The sequence below is a fragment of the Xenopus laevis genome, chromosome 7S (genome assembly GCF_017654675.1).
Source record: "Xenopus laevis strain J_2021 chromosome 7S, Xenopus_laevis_v10.1, whole genome shotgun sequence".
In the NCBI taxonomy this organism is placed as follows: domain Eukaryota; kingdom Metazoa; phylum Chordata; class Amphibia; order Anura; family Pipidae; genus Xenopus; species Xenopus laevis.
In genome coordinates, this window is record NC_054384.1 from 96,362,187 (window position 1) to 96,379,407 (window position 17,221).

The window sequence follows — 17,221 nt, forward strand, 5'->3', positions numbered from 1 at the left end:
TTGAACTGGGGTGAGTCCCTTGGGCCTGGCTGAATAACTATATGGACTCCCGATTTTGAATTGAAATAGAAGAATAATGTTTGGCCAATAGAAACTCACCTTGGTGTGAAGCTTGGCTAGCTGCTTCTCATCGAGATTGGTCTGTTTGTAAACTCTTGTCTTAAAACGGAACTGAGTGAAAGCAGAAGACATAAAAGGCATCTGAACTGGTAGCAAAGTATTTATATTCCTATAATCTCTCTCTCTCTCTCTCTCTCTCTCTCTCTCTCTCTCTCTCTCTCTCTCTCTCTCTCTCTCTCTCTCTCCTGATAAACACAGTATTTTTATGGGTGGAGGGAAGCATTTGTTTTTATTTGGAAAATAATACTGAAAAATAATAGTTAATTATTTAGTGCTTAATAGGGAAGTATAATCAGATGCTTATGTTTAAATTCTTTCCCTTACACAGCAGGGATTCTGACATGGTTTATGGCAGAGATTCTAGCAATCTTTATAACATAACAGAGCATTCAGATCACAGTGGACAGTGGTCTTGGAACCACAAAGAAGCAATTTGTTTTGATAATCATTGAGCAAATTGTCAACAGAAATTTAAAAACAATTGAAGCAGAAGACTGCATGGTGCTGCCGGTGTTTTACTGGCTAGGTTAGTAAAATACTGGCCTGGTGGCTGCCCATGGCTCCCATGTTCTCTACTTCTCTGAAGACATGCTTTTAAGATTTGGGAGGATTTTCCTAGTATGCATATGCCTGAATATAAATCTGAACTTGTGCACATGGTGCCTTGAAACCTGGGACAATATGGCTGTGGTCTGCTATGCATGAAATGTGCCAGCCTAAGGTGCCCAGTATGTCCATCTCCTTTGAAATTGGGTGAGATAGTAACATTTCAAGTCTTTAGAAATCTCCAGGGCACCTGTTCTCCTCTCCAAGATGGCTCAGTTTATTTTACTTTACTTGTTGAAACCATCTATAAAATATAAATCGCGAACTACAGGCCGATCAGTCTTAACATTATGAAAAGACTCAGCGATTGAGTTTCCATTAGCTTAGCACACGCAAAGGAATCCCACAGCATTAGGAGATATTTACTGAGCACCTAATTCATTGCTAAATAAAGTTAAAAAGGAATGGAAATTTGCAGCGTTCAATGTGAAAGATGAATTATTCAGCAGACATAGAGAGTCTTCTTATAAATTAAAAATATAAAAAATATAAAATATAATACTTATAGGAAGAGTTTAACTTCCACTTCCCTTTCTTAAATTAGATATTTAAAGAAGTGTTGTAATCTGCAAAATTGCCTTTTTTTTATAAATATAATTCTGTTTCATTTCTTTGAACATCTAATTAGTTCTGTTTCTATATATATAACCATCTTTTACAGATGTATGTACTGTATTTTACCCCCTAGCTGCTTAAATAATGGGACAAAGGGACAAAGTAGATTTTCCATGGACATCACCACTTCTATGACATATAACATCTCAATAAATGACAAACCTCCAAATATGGAACCCCTTTCTCAAATGATTGGGGGTATTCCCGAAGGAGTCTCTCCTCCTCAAGAAACTTAGCATCTCTCCCATTGGTCGCTGGTTGGAAGAGACCATAGTTCAGAACATCTTTCAGGCTCTCGTTCAATGTGCACAGTATCTGCTGCTTCGCAACCCAGATTGTAGCATCTGGATTGAATCGAAGACATTTCTATAAAATAAAAATACATAGAAGATTAGTTTCTTGAACGCTGGTATCTTCTGTGCCATGCAAACCTGTTCAGTGGAGAAGAGGATAATCTTAACAGCATTATATGATGAAATCCTGTAACATGACTTACAATACAAACGTCAAGGGTCATAAAGCAGAATGCTGAAATGTATTGGATGTCAAAAATCTTGTTGACAAGACAGAGAAAAGGTTACAAGAAAGAAAATCCATCAGAGCAAGAACAAACCTGCAGATATTGGATATTTGGAGATTAAAGAAAGGCATGCTGGAGAGGAGTCTTGGACTCAAGGACAACAAAAGCTAAAATCACTAGGGGGGCTTCCAGTTCTCTGGGCACCCGGTGAGCTAAAATTATGACCTTCTTCTCCCGGTTGGTGTTTTGTTCAAATGAAAATGCATCAGCATGGAGTACTTGACTGAGGAGCGTGCTGCTGCCATCATCTTTTTTTCATTCCCCAAGTAGTCTTTGCCTGTCCTTGTTCATGTGAGTGCAGTACTCTAGGACTTACTAGAATTGCTATATGACAGAATCATCTAGCCCAAGCCCATACTAACTGAGATATGTAAAAAGATGGTACACTTGTCCCTGGCCTGGTACAAGAGGAAAACCATACCATGGCATTAGGGTAGTAATTTTGTACGGGGTGCCCAAAAACTAGCACCCTATCTGTAATTTAAGCTTTCATTTAAGAAGATCAATCCAACAGGCATCAGGTGGCAATCCTATCATGGAATACGAAACCCATCAGGCTTTGTATGGGACCAAAGCAATTACTTTCCTGGTAGCTACCTGATAAGGGCTTTCTACATTTCACTCTTATGTTGACAAAGACCATATCCTAGGTATAGACTTATGGATCTTCAAATCATTTTACGTAAAACGGTTGTTCTGGGATTACAAATGAATTTATACCATTGACTTGGAGTAATAATGTACATTAACTATTCCCCAGACTTACGGACTACTACTGTAGTAAGATGCTGAGTGTAATGGACAATTGGCTCTACATCCAATAAGAAGGTGAGCATCAGTTGAAATCACATAGGGGCCAATTCATTAACTTCGAATTTCGAAGTGTTTTTTTGGCTACTTTGACCATCGAATGGGCTATTTCGACCTTCGACTACGACTTCGAATCGAATGATTCGAACTAAAAAGCGTTTGACTATTCCACCATTCGATAGTCGAATTATTGTCTCTTTAAGAAAAAACTTCGACCCCTAGTTCGCCACCTAAAAGATACCAAACTCAATGTTAGCCTATGGGGAAGGTCCCCATAGGCTTGCCTAACTTTTTTTGGTCGGTGGATAATCCTTCGATCATTGGATTAAAATCCTTTGAATTGTTCGATCGAAGTATTTGCGCAAAATCCTTCAACTTCGATATTCGAAGTCGAAGGATTTTCATTCCCCAGTCAAATATCGAGGGTTAATTAACCCTCGATATTCGACCCTTGATGCATCTGCCCCTAACAGTTCATTTGTGTTTACCTTCTCATCAATTCAATGTATTTATTTATTTATTTTTATTCTGGAAAGTTATTGTATTTATTTACTCCTTTCATAACCCTGTACATTCCAGAAATGTTTTTTACTTCGAAATAAAAATAAAGCACATTTGTTTTAGGAAAACCGGAAAAGATACCTGCATATGAATTTCTGCATTGCGGTTTCCAAGGAGATGACAGCTTGCGCTCAGTAGCAACAGTTTCCATGGTGAACCTTAGAACACCAAAGTTGCTCACTGTGTTTAAAGGAGCCAGTAAGGTCTCTGTTTAATGGAGGAATATTAAAGCATTGTAACAGCATAATCTGGGATTTTGCTCACACAAACCAGATATTACCTTAATCAGTAACAAGTGGAATCCAATTTTGAGCTTCTGCACTATTTTACTATTAACAAGGGACATGCACCTGAAATAGCTATGACCATAATTTAACATATGCAGCCTCAGTACACTAGGCATTTATTAGCCATGTAGCTTGTTTACAACTTATTGCTTTTTCTCCCCTGACAATTATCCAGAGAAGCTTTAGAAGCACCGGATTCCTCCAAATCCATATAAGCCTATGTAGAAAACATAATATGATATTCCCCTAGGACATACATTTAATTGTATTGATGCTCTTAAATACTTTATGTCATTTAACAGAAATATTTCAAAATAATTTGCTGTTAATTCCGTATGACTTAATGTTTTTAAAGTTTGTTATTAAGAGAAGCATGGTTGACGGCATACGTATATGTACAGGAAATTAAGATCAAATTATTCCACCGAGATTAAAAATAGCAGGCTACAATGTGTGTAGCTGTATAGTACATGCTGGTTGCTTTTGTTGTAGGGTACACTTAGGCAGCAGGAGTTAATGTAAATGTATGGGCTAGCCTGCGTTGGATGGAAAGTGAGTTAAGTAGGAGAGATTTGGAGTAGTTTTTCAGAAAATGAGTCTTTCCATGAGCCTGCGAGCAGATCTTCTTAATTGATATTCTGCAGTAAGTGGAAAGCGCTTGAGATGGAAGACAGTTCTTTAAACAAGAGACGCATTTCAAGGAAAAGGATCAATGCAAAGGCAAAAGACAAAAGTAATAGAGATGATCAATTAATTGTGGATGTTCACAGAAAATGAAGAAGAGATGAAGAAAACAAAGTGGTCTTGCTGTGTCCCAGGGCCACAGGCCATCAATACCCCTCCATTAAAGTTTGCATAAGCCTGGACATTAATAGCAACTATACATTAGTATTATCCTGTGCAAAAAACAAGCAAATGTATTCAATGGGAAGATACTGGTGCAGAAGCGCTGGGGTCAAACTTTGTTTGTCAGAGAGCCAGTCAATGACAGGGAAGGAGACCAGAGAAACTGTAAGCTTCAAACTAAGTCAATAGTTGACTTGCAGACTTTACTTCTTTGCTTCTGCCTTTCATCTGCCCTGACTTCTGGCCTGTGTTTTGGACTCAGCTTTCTCTCTATTCACCATGAGGAGTTACTGTTCTCTACCACTTTAACAAACCATTCGAGGTTCCATCTACCAATCTAACCAATCATACAGCCTCAGCTGGCTAAACATTATCCTATGAAGACCATTCACCTTCAACAGTGGAGGCAGTGGCATAACTAAATGTTAGTGGACCCTACAGCGAATTAATTTTAGGCCCCCCAAAATGTCTAGACCTGTTGACCTGTTTTACCAATATATATTGAAATTCCTCATTATTGGGCATCATGGGCCCCCTATAACTTGTGGGCTCCCTGCAGCTGCAGGGTCTGCTTCCTCTGTAGTTACATCCCTGAGTGGACATCTGAAACTAGTGCTTTAGATGAAGCAATCTGAATGTGAAAATTAAGGAAATAAAAAACATTGTCTAAGCAATGAGCCTAGGTAGATATATGGAAGGTAGGTCAGAAAATATTTTGCATTGGGAAAGGCTTACAATATTTTTTGTTTATTAATGTAATTGGAATCCATATTTATGATGATTTTGCCTTCACAAATAAACTATAAATATGTTTATCCCCCCATTTAAAGTAAGACAAAAATACATAAATCACAGGAATGTCCAACCTTCTGATGGATATGATGAAAACAACAGTATAAAATGTCCTTAAGAGACTCCTGCTCTTCTCTAAAACTGACCCCATAGATGAGTGGTTCATTAACTGTGGAGCTGGTCCCCAAAGGAAGTCTGGAGTAGTGGCTTGGGGGGTGGCCATTTTGGTTAAGGATCGATGAAAATGCCTATTTTTAAACTGATATGCTGTACAAACTATTCATGAAACTAAGAGCTATGAAAGAACCAAATGTTTAACCTTAAAGGAGGCATGGACCAGAGAAGTCCAAAATCCATAGCTAAAGATCGATATATTGTTTATTGAAACTGAACTAAAGTACAGGATAAAGTGGGAGTAGAGTCCTGCATCTGGGTAGGTACCCATGACATATGGAAGTGGTCAAGATTGGGCAGAAAAGCCATAATTGGGGCTTAGAATTCACATAGGGTTACAGAGCTCATTAACTCAAGCAGGCAGTAGCAGATAATGTACCTGTGGGAAACATATTTATTCCAAGGCACTCAGCTGTGTGGTTTATTCTGAGCTTCTGTTAATGGCTCTATTTGTTCAATACTTATATACCAAGGAATGCATTTTTCCCTATTTTTCCCCTATGTTCAAAAAGTACAGCATTACATCTATGGGGTTCACTTATTTAAAGGTCAGTATCCACAGCATGTTTCCATTGCACATGAAATAGACCCAGCTTGAGGAAATTCATAGATTTTCCTGTGCATTTAGCAACAGGGGATTGTGAATATGGAATTATAGTGCTTGCACAAAGATTTAGGAGGACAGGAACTAATATGAAAGCTTGGAACATGTCTATAACAGGGCTACTGTGCTGCAGGACTGTACATTTTCTTTGCTAGGCTATATTACAGTTTTATGGCGATACAGTATGCTGTGACGGCCTGGGTTCTTCAAAGAATTGTCTTTTGCATCCTCCACTGGTAGTTAAAAGGGGGCTGCAAGTGTTCTTCTGTTATTTCTCTTTTTTCCCTGAAAATGAAGCAGATGTTCTAGGCAAAACAAAGTACAGTAATAATTCCGGCAATGTTCCAGTACTTAGGAGTATGTGTGTTTTTTTTATCCAGTGCTCCTTATCTTGCTCTCATTCAGATCACTGATACTCTAAGGCAGGGTTCCCCAACCTTTTTTTAATCATGAGCCACGTTCAAATGTAAAAAGAGTTGGGGAGCAACACAAGCATGAAAAATTCCCTTGGGGTAACAAATAAGGGCTGTGATTGGCTATTTGGTAGCCCCTATGTGGACTGGCAGCCTACAGGAGGTTCAACTTGGCACTATACTTAATTAGTTTTTATGCAGTTAAAACTCGTTTCCCATAGTGGAATTCAAAAATAAGCCCCTGCTTTGAGGACACTGAGAGCAACATCCAATGGGTTGTAGAGCAAAATGTTTCTCACGAGCTACTGGTTGGGGATCACTGCTCTAAGGTTTACCCAAAGTAGAGATTCACCAAATCCCTCATTTTTGTATTTGGACAAATACTGGGTCTCCACAAAAAGATTTGACTCAATACCCAACAAACCCAAATCCTAATTAGCATATTTATTTTGTGGTAAATACAAAATATAGTATAGTATGTAAACAAAAAATTGTGATATTCAATTGTCCAAAGCTTTAAAGTAACATAACTTTAAGTGTTATATCAATCAATCAATCACTTTAGGGGGCCGATTCACTAACTTCGAGTGAAGGATTCGAAGTAAAATAACTTCGAATTTCTAAGTGTTTTTTGGGCTACTTCGACCATCGAATGGGCTACTATGACCTTCGACTACGACTTCGAATCGAAGGATTCGAACTTATCGTTCGACTATTCGACCATTCGATAGTCGAAGTACTGTCTCTTTAAGAAAAAACTTCGACCCCCTAGTTCGCCATCTAAAAGCTACCGAACTCAATGTTAGCCTATGGGGAAGGTCCCCATAGGCTTGGCTAACTTTTTTTGATCGAAGGATATTCCTTCGATCGTTAGATTAAAATCCTTCGAATCGTTTGATTCGAAGGATTTTATCTTTCGATCGCACTATTTGCGCTAAAATCCTTCGACTTCGATATTCGAAGTCGAATGATTTGAATTCCCAGTCGAATATCGAGGGTTAATTAACCTTTTGTGAATTGGGCCCTTAAGTTTTCTGACAAACCAACTAATTTTCCTGAACCATCTTCAAGACACTTAAAAGTATAGTATATATACTTTTAAAATAAATTGTATACATTCTTTGAAATATGTTCTCAGTTACTTTCATCCTATGGTTTCTTAGATCCAGCAGGTCATATTATTTTACAAGACCAGACTCTTGCCTATTCCTATTCTGGCTACAGTTATAAGGTAGTCTTATCCTATATGTTTGGTAGTATCAACACTGACACATATGTCCCAAAATGGTTGGACAAGGTCACCTAAAACCATTTTAAGCTCTCAAATAATCACCAACAGTTATGCTGTTATCAATTTATCAGATGCATATTGTACAAGGGGCCATAGATGGTTCTTGTCACCTTTCAATTGTTGCATTCGCTCAGGACTACAGTCCAAACTATAGGAACTGCAGGTAGAACAGCTCCTCCTGTTCTATTGCTCTGATGGACTTCATGAGATATAATTTTTTATCCTGCCCTATTAACAACCCTTATACATTGCACATCGATATTCATCTGGATAATCTGTGAAGCAGATGTTACCAAACATTGCATAAAATACATTGTCACATATATGTCCAGTTTTAATTCTTCCAGCTTTTGTTGTTGTTGTTGTAAAAACACTGTAGGTTTCCAGGACTTGGCTATGGATTTGATTGCAGAAGAAGTTATTTTAAGAACAGTTTCTAAATTATGGAAGAGTGTTGCATTTAAGAACATGCTGTGAAATTAGATTTTAGCAGTCCCTCCATAGCTCTTAATTATTTCCTATACTGTACACCAGATGGTTTAAAGATCAGCTAAAAGGATCTGCTGATTAGACAAAAGTGCCATTCCTGGCTCCTCTGCAGCAGAAATGAAATGCCTAACACATTCAAACGTCACTCCTTGAACGTCTTTTCCGTAGAGTCCCCAAAGTCCTTCATGTACAGTAAACAGACGGCTTTAATGAGAGGTTGACTCATAGAGAAGGGGGAAGGGGGCAGGCTAAGGGAAAAGTGTTTATTTGATTTTGTTTGTGCTGAGTTAGACATTTCTCAAAACATGGTAATGACCACCCCAGGGGCAGCACAATAACAGAAGAGTGGAAAACTAAGAAGGAAAAGAGTGGGAACTAGAGGGGAAATGTTATCAAACGTGAGCATCTTTCTTTTCCATGCTTGTAATAAGAGAGGCTTCAGGACCAGGTTTCCCTATGAAAGAACACATATCCTGCAAGTTTCTGGAATGATTTCCTCATCTCATTGCTATCCACGAATAATTTAAAGGGGAAACCAAGAAGAAATTATGATGACGAAGGATCAAACTAAAGCTAGCTTTTTGGGGTGTTAATAGTGGATATTATACTGGGTCCTACAGTAAGGGGCAGATTCACTAAGGGTCGAATTTCGAAGTAAAAAATACTTCGAAATTCGACCCTCGAATTGAAATCCTTCGACTTCGAATATCGAAGTCGAAGGATTTAGCGCTAAACGTTCGTCCGATCGATCGAAGGATTTTTCGTTCGATCGAACGATTAAATCCTTTGAATCAAACGATTCGAAGGATTTTAATCCAACGATCGAAGGAAAATCCTTCGATCATAAAAAGTTTAGCAAGCCTATGGGGACCTTCCCCATAGGCTAACATTGACTTCGGTAGGTTTTATCTGCCGAAGTAGGGGGTCGAAGTTTTTTTTAAAGGGAAAGTACTTCGACTATCGAATGGTCGAATAGTCGAACGATTTTTCGTTCGAATCGAAGTCGAAGGTCGTAGTCGAAGGTCGAAGTAGCCCATTCGATGGTCGAAGTACCCAAAAAATACTTCGAAATTCGAAGTATTTTTCATTCGAATCCTTCACTCGAGCTTAGTGAATCGGCCCCTAAGACTGTGCCAGAGCAGGTATAGAAGGGCAATATGGCCACAGAAGGACAACATTTATTTTCTTAGGGAAAAGAGAAAAGTGAAAGATCAATCCAATGTCTGATACATGGGGTCTAATAAGCAAGATAAGCAATAGTATATCTTTATAATTATAAAGGCCCCCCTTTATATATATATATATATATATATATATATATATATATATATATATATATATATATATATATATATATATAGTATATTATATATATATATATTATAATGGTGCATGTGACATTTGGATCATAACTGGAAAAGCAGCAGATGAACCAAATAGAGTGCAATGTTGAAGTTCTATAAAACGAATTGCTGTGGTAACCAGGATATATTTATGGTGTTAGTGATTCATTGCTGGCAGAGAGAAAGAATGTTATTAGATATGCATTAAGTGACTCAATTAGAAACAAATTACCATCACTAATTGATTTATTTGGCAGACTTATAGCAAAATTATAATTGCCCCCACAGGACCTTAGTACTCTGCTTCCTCTATTGTTAAATCCCTGTCAAACACTGACTGTTACTGATAACTCGCTAAATGGAGTTGGTCTTTGCAAGTCAGCAAACGGAGACAGGGCCAGTTTCTTGAATTTCGTGAGTCCTTTGGACCCATGGAGGGTGTTGGTAATTGTAGCACAATCACAGCTGATGAGCCATGGGTTGGGCAAAACGTATGTGAAAGGAGTCACCATTCACATGTATAGATACAAAGACATTCATTGTCTTAATCTATGCTCTACATATAATTCCTAACCATATGCAAAACAAACCTAATGGAACATTGCATGCTTACTGTTTGATGCAGGTCAGGAATTCCAATACGGAAGACCATCATGCTGAAATGGGCGTCGTCTGGAACCGACATGGATCTTTCTTTTATTCTTCTTGCAGCTACTGAAGATAATGAAATAGGCTTAGGGACAATATTGCTGGTGCCAGAAGTTGGATTGTTTTTTCCTCCAGGGACAGGGTCCTCTCTGGAACTGTCTGAGTCTGATTCTTCCCCAGGGTACCTGGAGATGCTCCTCCTCTCCTCCTCGCTTGACACAGGACTCTGGGGCATTGTCAGGAAGGCAAAACCACAGCAGCATTACAGGGCCAGCTGGAAGGGATGAAAGAATCATGATTAGAAAATACCTTGATTACAGTCCCCAAAAACAAAAAATCAGTTACCCCTATTTTTTCAAAAATAGATGGACACCAAAAAACAGAGGATATAGTATCATCATCCAAACATTTCTTTTTAGAAAGACTCACCAAGTAGATGAGGAGGCTCAGGTGTTCTGCCCCAAGCCTTCAGCATAAGGGAGCGGACATCTCCATATTGTTTGTAGGGTGCCTAACCTACAAACAATACCAGAAACAGAGGAGCCTCAAAATATAAATATTATATCCACTATTTGGGACTCGATTTCTGGTACGGTACTTCTTATTGGGTTTGGAGTGAGATTGTTCAGCTGAACCTTTAAACCCTTAGGGGGTCATTTACTAAACTCTGAATGAATGAAAAAAAATTTTTTTTTATAAAATCTGACTTTTAAAAAATCACACATTTTTCGGAATTTATGAAACCCCGAGGATAGAAAAGTCTGATTCTGAAAATCCAGCATCTCAGACCTGTTGAGGTTGCATATAAGTCAATGGGAAAAGTTGCAATGATTTTTTGATGTGCGATGGGTTCCGTGCAATACCACGAAGTTTTCTGAGTTTTCCGGCAAAAAGTATAATAATCACGAACATCTGATTTTTTCCCCCAAAGCAAATTTATGGGAAAATGTAATAAATAAGTGTTAAAAACCTGAGCGGATTTGATTGGAGTTTGTATCAGAAAATGTTGTGATAAATTCGGACTTTGATAAATAACCCCCTTAAAGTCAACCCCTATGTGACTTTAATACACCAGCTCTCTGAAGGTGAATCTTCTTTTTTTAATCACATAAATAAATTGTTAAGATGTTGCTCACATCTGAACATGCAAATTAGTAGTGACGGGCGAATTTGGGGCGTTTCGCCGAAAAATTCACAAATTTCCCGCGAGATTCGTGAAACGGCAAAAATTGGCGAAATGGCGCCAGAGTCTCGTTTTTGACACCGTTTTTTGGACGCTGGCATCCATTTTTTTTCGCTGCTGTTTCACGAATTTATTTGCCACGCGCGAATCGCGGGAATTCGCTGAGAATTCGCGCCTGCCGAATAAATTCGCCCATCATTACAAATTATGTTTCAGGTTCATATTTGGTCAGACTTTTTGCGGTCCAACTGGAGAGAATAATTATGATTCCAGTACCAAGTAATTAAAAAGGAATATTATATTTATTGAAAGTGCAAGTCCAAAGGACTTTCTGCTGAGATAAAACCATTAGATTAAGGCCTATGTTGTTAAAGCAATATCAATGTGCAACTGCAGAATTTATAGGGGGAGGGGGTTACTGAGAAAACAAGATTAAAAATGAATGTAATATAAAATTTAAAAATGATCTATCATCAAATTAAATTCTAATTACTCATTTTATACTGCATATATACATTTATTTATGTATATTGTGGTAGTACAGTGTTCACATGGAAATCTCTCTAGCTTTCCAGCATAGCTAATCAGTACTCAGGCATCGATATGACTGAACAAGTTGGCCTTGCTTCAGAATTCAAGCGAATCTACCCGATTCCCTATAACAAGGATCATTTGTAGGAAATTGCTTAGTTGTATGTTCTCTAAAACCATTTTGATTAATGCCTCTCTCCCAAACCAAGGTATTCTTATTTACTGTATCTGCAGGATTTTATGGCAGGGGAGAAAGGCAATTAACTTTGGCCCCAACAGTATCAGAGGAGCACACTGGCAGTAAAATGTAGATCAATACAGAAAGGACAGAATATTTTGTGTAATAAGTTACAAATATTTTATTGTATACATCAGATATACCCAAATTGCAATACCACTAAAATGGTTTCTTAGAAACAACAATAGCCAAAATGGATTAGGCAAATGTAGTTGTCCAAATATGATGAGGAGAAATAGTGTGAAAATCTTACAGGTTGGTGCATTGTTTTCTCTCCTCTGCAAAGAACAAAAACTGTTATCTTGAAATGGAAATATTATTGTTATTAGTGATAATAGCTAGTGATGGCCGAATAAATTCACCAGGCATGGATTTGCGGTGAATTTCTTTGTTTCGCCACCCACAAATGTTTTCGCGAAACTGCGTCTGTGAAAAATCTGACGCAACAAAAAAAAAATTTGTTGCGCGTCAAAACTGGCATGCGCATAAAAATTGCAGCGGGTCAACATTATTCTGACACCCATTGACTTTAATGCATTTGGACAAAATAGTCGTGCATATAAAAATTTTCGATGGCATCAAAAATTGTGGCGCGTCAAAATTATTTTGACGCCCATTGACTTCAATACGTTTCAGGTTCAGGGAATTTTTCAGGTTCAGGGAATTTTTTTGCCGTTTCGCAAATTATTTGGCAAAACGGGACAGATTCGCCCATCACTAATAATCACTAATAAGCCATTCATCACTACCTTGTAAAAATAAAATTGAGAAAGAACGCCGTCTATTTCTGGTGAAACCTTCTTTCCTTTATTTCTGCTGTATTCTAGGCATGGAAGATTCATGGATCTATATCTACTATATTTGTCCATGTCCACCAGGCTGGCCATTGTACTGCAGAAGATATTCATACACTGGCAATGGTCAGGATACAATCAAATAGTCTACACAATGAACTGAAAACTTTGTCCTCACTCCCTTTAAAGGAATAGTTCAGTGTGAAAATAAAAATTGGGTACATAAATAGGCTGTACAAAATAAAAGAAATATCTCTAATATAGTTAGTTAGCCAAAAATGTAATGTATAAAGGCTGGAGTGACTGGATGTGTAACATAATAGCCAGAACACTACTTCCTGCTTTTCAGCTCTCTAACTCTGAGTTAGTCAGTGACTTGAAGGGGGGCCACATGGGACATAACTGTTCAGTGAGTTTGCAATTGATCCTCATAATTCAGCTCAGATTCAAAAGCAACAGGTATGACCCATGTGCCCCCCCCTCTCAAGTCTCTGATTGGTTACTGCCTGGTAATCAGGGTAACCAGTCAGTGTAAACCAAGAGAGCTGAAAAGCAGTTCTGACTGATATGTTACACATCAAATCACTCCAGCCTTTATACATTACATTTTTTGCTAACTAACTATATTAGAAACATTTTTTATTTTGCACAGACTATCTATTTATCCAGTTTTTATTTTCACACTGAACTATTCCTTAAAGGTGTTCTGTGCTTCACCCAGACTTAATCAGAAAAAGAAAAAATAGTCAGTATACCCAACTGACTTGTGTGATGTCTGATTTGGTTCTTCAACATGGATAAATAGGGGCACATTTACCTAGGGTCGAATATCGAGGGTTAATTAACACTCGATATTCGACCGTCTAAGTAAAATCCTTCGACTTCGAATATCGAAGTCGAAGGATTTACCGCTATTCCTACGATCGAAGGAATAATCGTTTGATCGAACGATTAAATCCTTCGAATCAAACGATTCGAAGGATTTTAATCCATCGATCGAAGGATATTTCTTCGATCAGAAAATTGTTAGGAAGCCTATGGGGACCTAAGCTAACATTGGCCTCAGTAGGTTTTAGGTGGCGAACTAGGGGGTCGAAGAATTTTTTAAAGAGACAGTACTTCGAACGATTTTTAGTCCGAAACGTTCGATTCAAAGTCGAAGGTCGTAGTCGAAGGTCGAAGTAGCCCATTCGATGGTCGAAGTAGCCAAAAAAACCATTCGAAATTCAAACTATTTTTCCTCTATTCCTTCACTCGAACTAAGTAAATGGGCCCCATAATGTTTATTCACTGGTAGTGTTGGTGACCAAAATGAGTAAATGTTTATGGATCTAAGAGGCTGCAGTAGCCTCTGTCTTTTTGTATCTTCTGATGTGAAGAGGCATTGATAAGTGGGGCAATCTGACCCAGTCTCTGCAAATTGCCTCATCAGGTGGCTAAAGATAAACTAAAATAAGGGACTAAGAATACAAATTGTCAATGCTACCTGGCTCTATATGGGTTTAGGTATGGCTGGCAATTCTAAAACGTTTTATCTGTGGTCATTTTGACTACACACAAGGTTACCAGGGTGCACACAACTGATTGTCCAAAACAATTAAATAAAGTTTGCTCTTGGACAACAACATACATAATGTCCACCTTCATCCTTTTACCCTTCAACAGGTAAAATCTACATCTAACACATGGTGAAGAAACTGGAGTTCAACTAGAGCAATCCGTCTAATTTAGCAAAAACATTTGATTTAAACATTATGCAAAGCCTGTTGATCTTCTACTGTCTTTTACTTGCTGAACCATCCTATCCAGCACTATCTATGCTCTTTATAGGAAATGTTATAACTCATTCCGTCCTGCATGTCCAATTCTGTTATGCCATGTCCAGTCTAATCTAAACTATACAGACTTAACCTAGTGTGTGCATAACCATCTTATGGTCTAAAACTGTATGTCGCAATGTATTTTTTTCTGCACATTATTCCACACATTCATTTGATTCAGCCCAATTAGTATGCCAGTATGCCTCATGCTTCATATCTCCTGAAACACAGCAAAAGTACAATATAACAATCTACATCTGATACGCCAATTGTGTTCTGTCCCTCTGTAAAGTTCATTGCCTATTTCCCTGAATGTTCCAAATTTAATTGTAGCTGCATCTGCTAACGATCACATCTTGTACATTTAGGGAAATGTGTATTCTTCATCATTTCGTGATGAACAGCAAGTCATTAGTCATGGAGCGAATGAGCATCTGCCAATCTCTCCATGTGCTCCTAAACTGGCACATTATATCGATAATTGGATTTGTCTCGAAACATATTCAGTTCAGCATTCATTGGAACGTTCTTCCTTATTTCTTTTATATTTGCAAGAGTATTTGAAATGTGCACCAAAACTATAGAAAAACTTTAAGTCTATCCTGAGTGTTTATCCTTATGTCTTTATCAATATGTGTTTCTCCAGTGATGTTTTACCAGTAGCCATCCTGCTGTTGTTGAAGCTAAACTCCGTGGCTGCTTGGGTCAGCTTGGACAAGCAATATCTCCTATGGAGTTTAAAGTGGAATTAGTGGCAAAGTCTCCTGAATTGGTCAGGTGAGCAATACATACAGAAAGTGCAAGCACGCTGTGTCTTCCTCTTCAAGGCTACAATTTGCTCAACCATTGCTATGCATGGGTCGGATCAGAAAGGCAGTCTTGATAGACTATACTGTGATCTTATTATATCTTATTAGATACCATTGGTATGTCTGGACAGACAGTTTAATTTGCCAATGGTTTCTCCAGGAGCATATGTTGGACAAAATGCAGAGATTATATAATATAGTTTATATTTTAACATAATTCAAATAAACAGAAAAATGCTACCAAAAAAAAAAAAATGTTATCCACATATAAAAACCAAATTTATCTTCTGATCATCACTTAGACAACCCAAACCATGGTCTCTGCATGGCCAATACTACTAAAATAGTCTATGAAATTGGCTTTTTTTTTTTTTTTGCTAGCATACAATCTCACACAGAGTAATCTAGAGATCAATGCAATAAAGTCTGACTGTTCCGATTACTTATGTAAACGTGTTAAGCAAGTGTGGAGCGATAAATTGTAATAAAGATCACCAAATTACTTCTGTCCCACTAGTTAGAGATCAGAGGACACTGACTATCTATTCTGACAAGCATGTTTTTTGGTTACATTAATTAAAGAGCAATGTTCTATATAATGCAACTGTCACACTTCTAATCTGTCATGCTCTAGGCAAAATATGCAGCCATTTATATATATGGCAGGTTACAAAGTACTAATGGGAATGGTCCTAATCAGCCAGTTGTTGATATTTTCTCCCAGAAGTCTGCATTGTCCGCCATTATAAATTTAAAAAAAGGACATTAACTCAAGGGATGAAAACACAATTTTGCCTTTTGCCTCTTTATGGGTCCCTGGTAAGGCCTCACCTGGAGTATGCAGTGCTGTTTTGGGCTCAAGTTCTTAAGAAGGATATTGTGCAGATACACACAGCTAAACTGGTAAGAGGGATAGAAGATAGACTGTCAATGTTGGGGTTGTTCTCTCTGGAAAAAAATGCTTGCAAGGGGACAGAATTAAGCTGGCCATAGATGTTGAGATTTTTAAAAGATCAGATCCTCATCGTGAGACCACGATCTTCTCGGAACGATCGTACAATTGTACGAATTCAACTAAAAAGACCAATTTGCCAGGAAAACAAAGGGGAGCTGCCTGCTTGGCCCTGCAAACATAGATAGATTGCACTGGGACCGACAAAGATGTTTTGACCTGGCCGATCAATTTCGTGACAGATGTCGGCCGAAAAATCGTAAATGTACGATCGTTCGAATCCCAGTAACCGCACGATAATTTCGAAGGATTGGTCGGACTTCCCTAAAATCGGTCGTTCGGCAAGAAGAATCGTCACGTCTATGGGGAGCTTTACACTTTAATAGACCAGATAAGAAATCTAGTTCCCACAAGCATCATCTGAAGAGTTAGGAGTAATAATGGGCGAATTTGTTTGGCAGGCACGAATTTGTGGCGAATTCGTGACTTTAATGGGCACTGGCATCATCTTTGACGCCGGTGCCCATTTCATGGTGAAGCGAAACGGGACAAATTCGCCCATCACTAGTTGGGAGTAATCAGGCTGACTTTGCAGTGGGGATAACAGCCTGTCAATATCTTCCTTACACTCTATACTATATACCATTCCATGACACTTCATGAGTAGACTATTATACCAGTTATACTAGATATGAAGGCCAAAAAAGGAGTTCTT

At 38.1% G+C, this 17,221-nt stretch overlaps 1 protein-coding gene across 4 annotated transcripts in view; it reads right to left on the minus strand.

Moving 5' to 3' along the window:
• Positions 1–17,221, minus strand: part of LOC108697259 (SH3 and multiple ankyrin repeat domains protein 1) — a 247,651-nt gene that overhangs the window by 131,389 nt on the left and 99,041 nt on the right. For all 4 annotated transcript variants that reach the window (XM_041571591.1, XM_041571590.1, XM_041571589.1 and 1 more), the window contains exons 2-4: positions 10,145–10,453; positions 1,504–1,707; positions 100–171 (exon numbers count right to left, since the gene is read on the minus strand). In XM_041571591.1, the coding sequence (XP_041427525.1) occupies positions 100–171; positions 1,504–1,707; positions 10,145–10,414 (546 nt within the window). In that variant the 5' untranslated portion in view covers positions 10,415–10,453. The remainder of the gene's footprint in view (positions 1–99; positions 172–1,503; positions 1,708–10,144; positions 10,454–17,221) is intronic.